At 62.5% G+C, this 400-nt stretch overlaps 1 protein-coding gene across 1 annotated transcript in view; it reads left to right on the top strand.

Moving 5' to 3' along the window:
* LOC104539484 (rho GTPase-activating protein gacR-like) overlaps positions 1–400 on the top strand; it is a gene marked incomplete at both ends in the record, with an annotated part of 3,215 nt that overhangs the window by 1,816 nt on the left and 999 nt on the right. The window contains one exon of the mRNA XM_010183016.1: positions 5–123. Within this exon, the coding sequence (XP_010181318.1) occupies positions 5–123 (119 nt within the window). The remainder of the gene's footprint in view (positions 1–4; positions 124–400) is intronic.

Genomic DNA, 400 nt, shown 5'->3' with positions numbered 1-400 from the left:
CCAGGTGGCCCAGGACAGAAGAGCCGCACTGAGGGCAGCTCCTTGGGGCAGCCAGCACCAGCCCCCTTCCCCTCACCCCCACGGAGCCTCCCGCCACCCCAGCACCAGTTCACCTCCAAAACGGTGCGTGCCCCAGTCTCTCTACTTCCTCATGGAAAGAGGAGCTGAGCATGGGGAGTGGGTTAGAGCAGGGAGGCAAAGCTCTCCTCCATCTTTCCCCCCAACCCCAGATGTGCCTGCATGTGGTATGGATGGAGGTGGTGAGGGCTGGTTTGGGGGTGGTGAACTGGAACTGGGTACCTTTAAGAAGGGGGACCCTGACTCTGCTCCCCGCCTTTCCAGGTGATTCGTCCTGAGCCGTGTGGAGTCTTCGGGTCCCCGCTCCGCCTTTTGGAAGCCG

This window comes from Mesitornis unicolor, unplaced genomic scaffold (genome assembly GCF_000695765.1).
Source record: "Mesitornis unicolor isolate BGI_N332 unplaced genomic scaffold, ASM69576v1 scaffold41694, whole genome shotgun sequence".
Classification (NCBI taxonomy): Eukaryota; Metazoa; Chordata; class Aves; order Mesitornithiformes; family Mesitornithidae; genus Mesitornis; species Mesitornis unicolor.
Note: the sequence above shows the minus strand (reverse complement) of the source record. Positions and strands in the feature narration are given on the sequence as shown.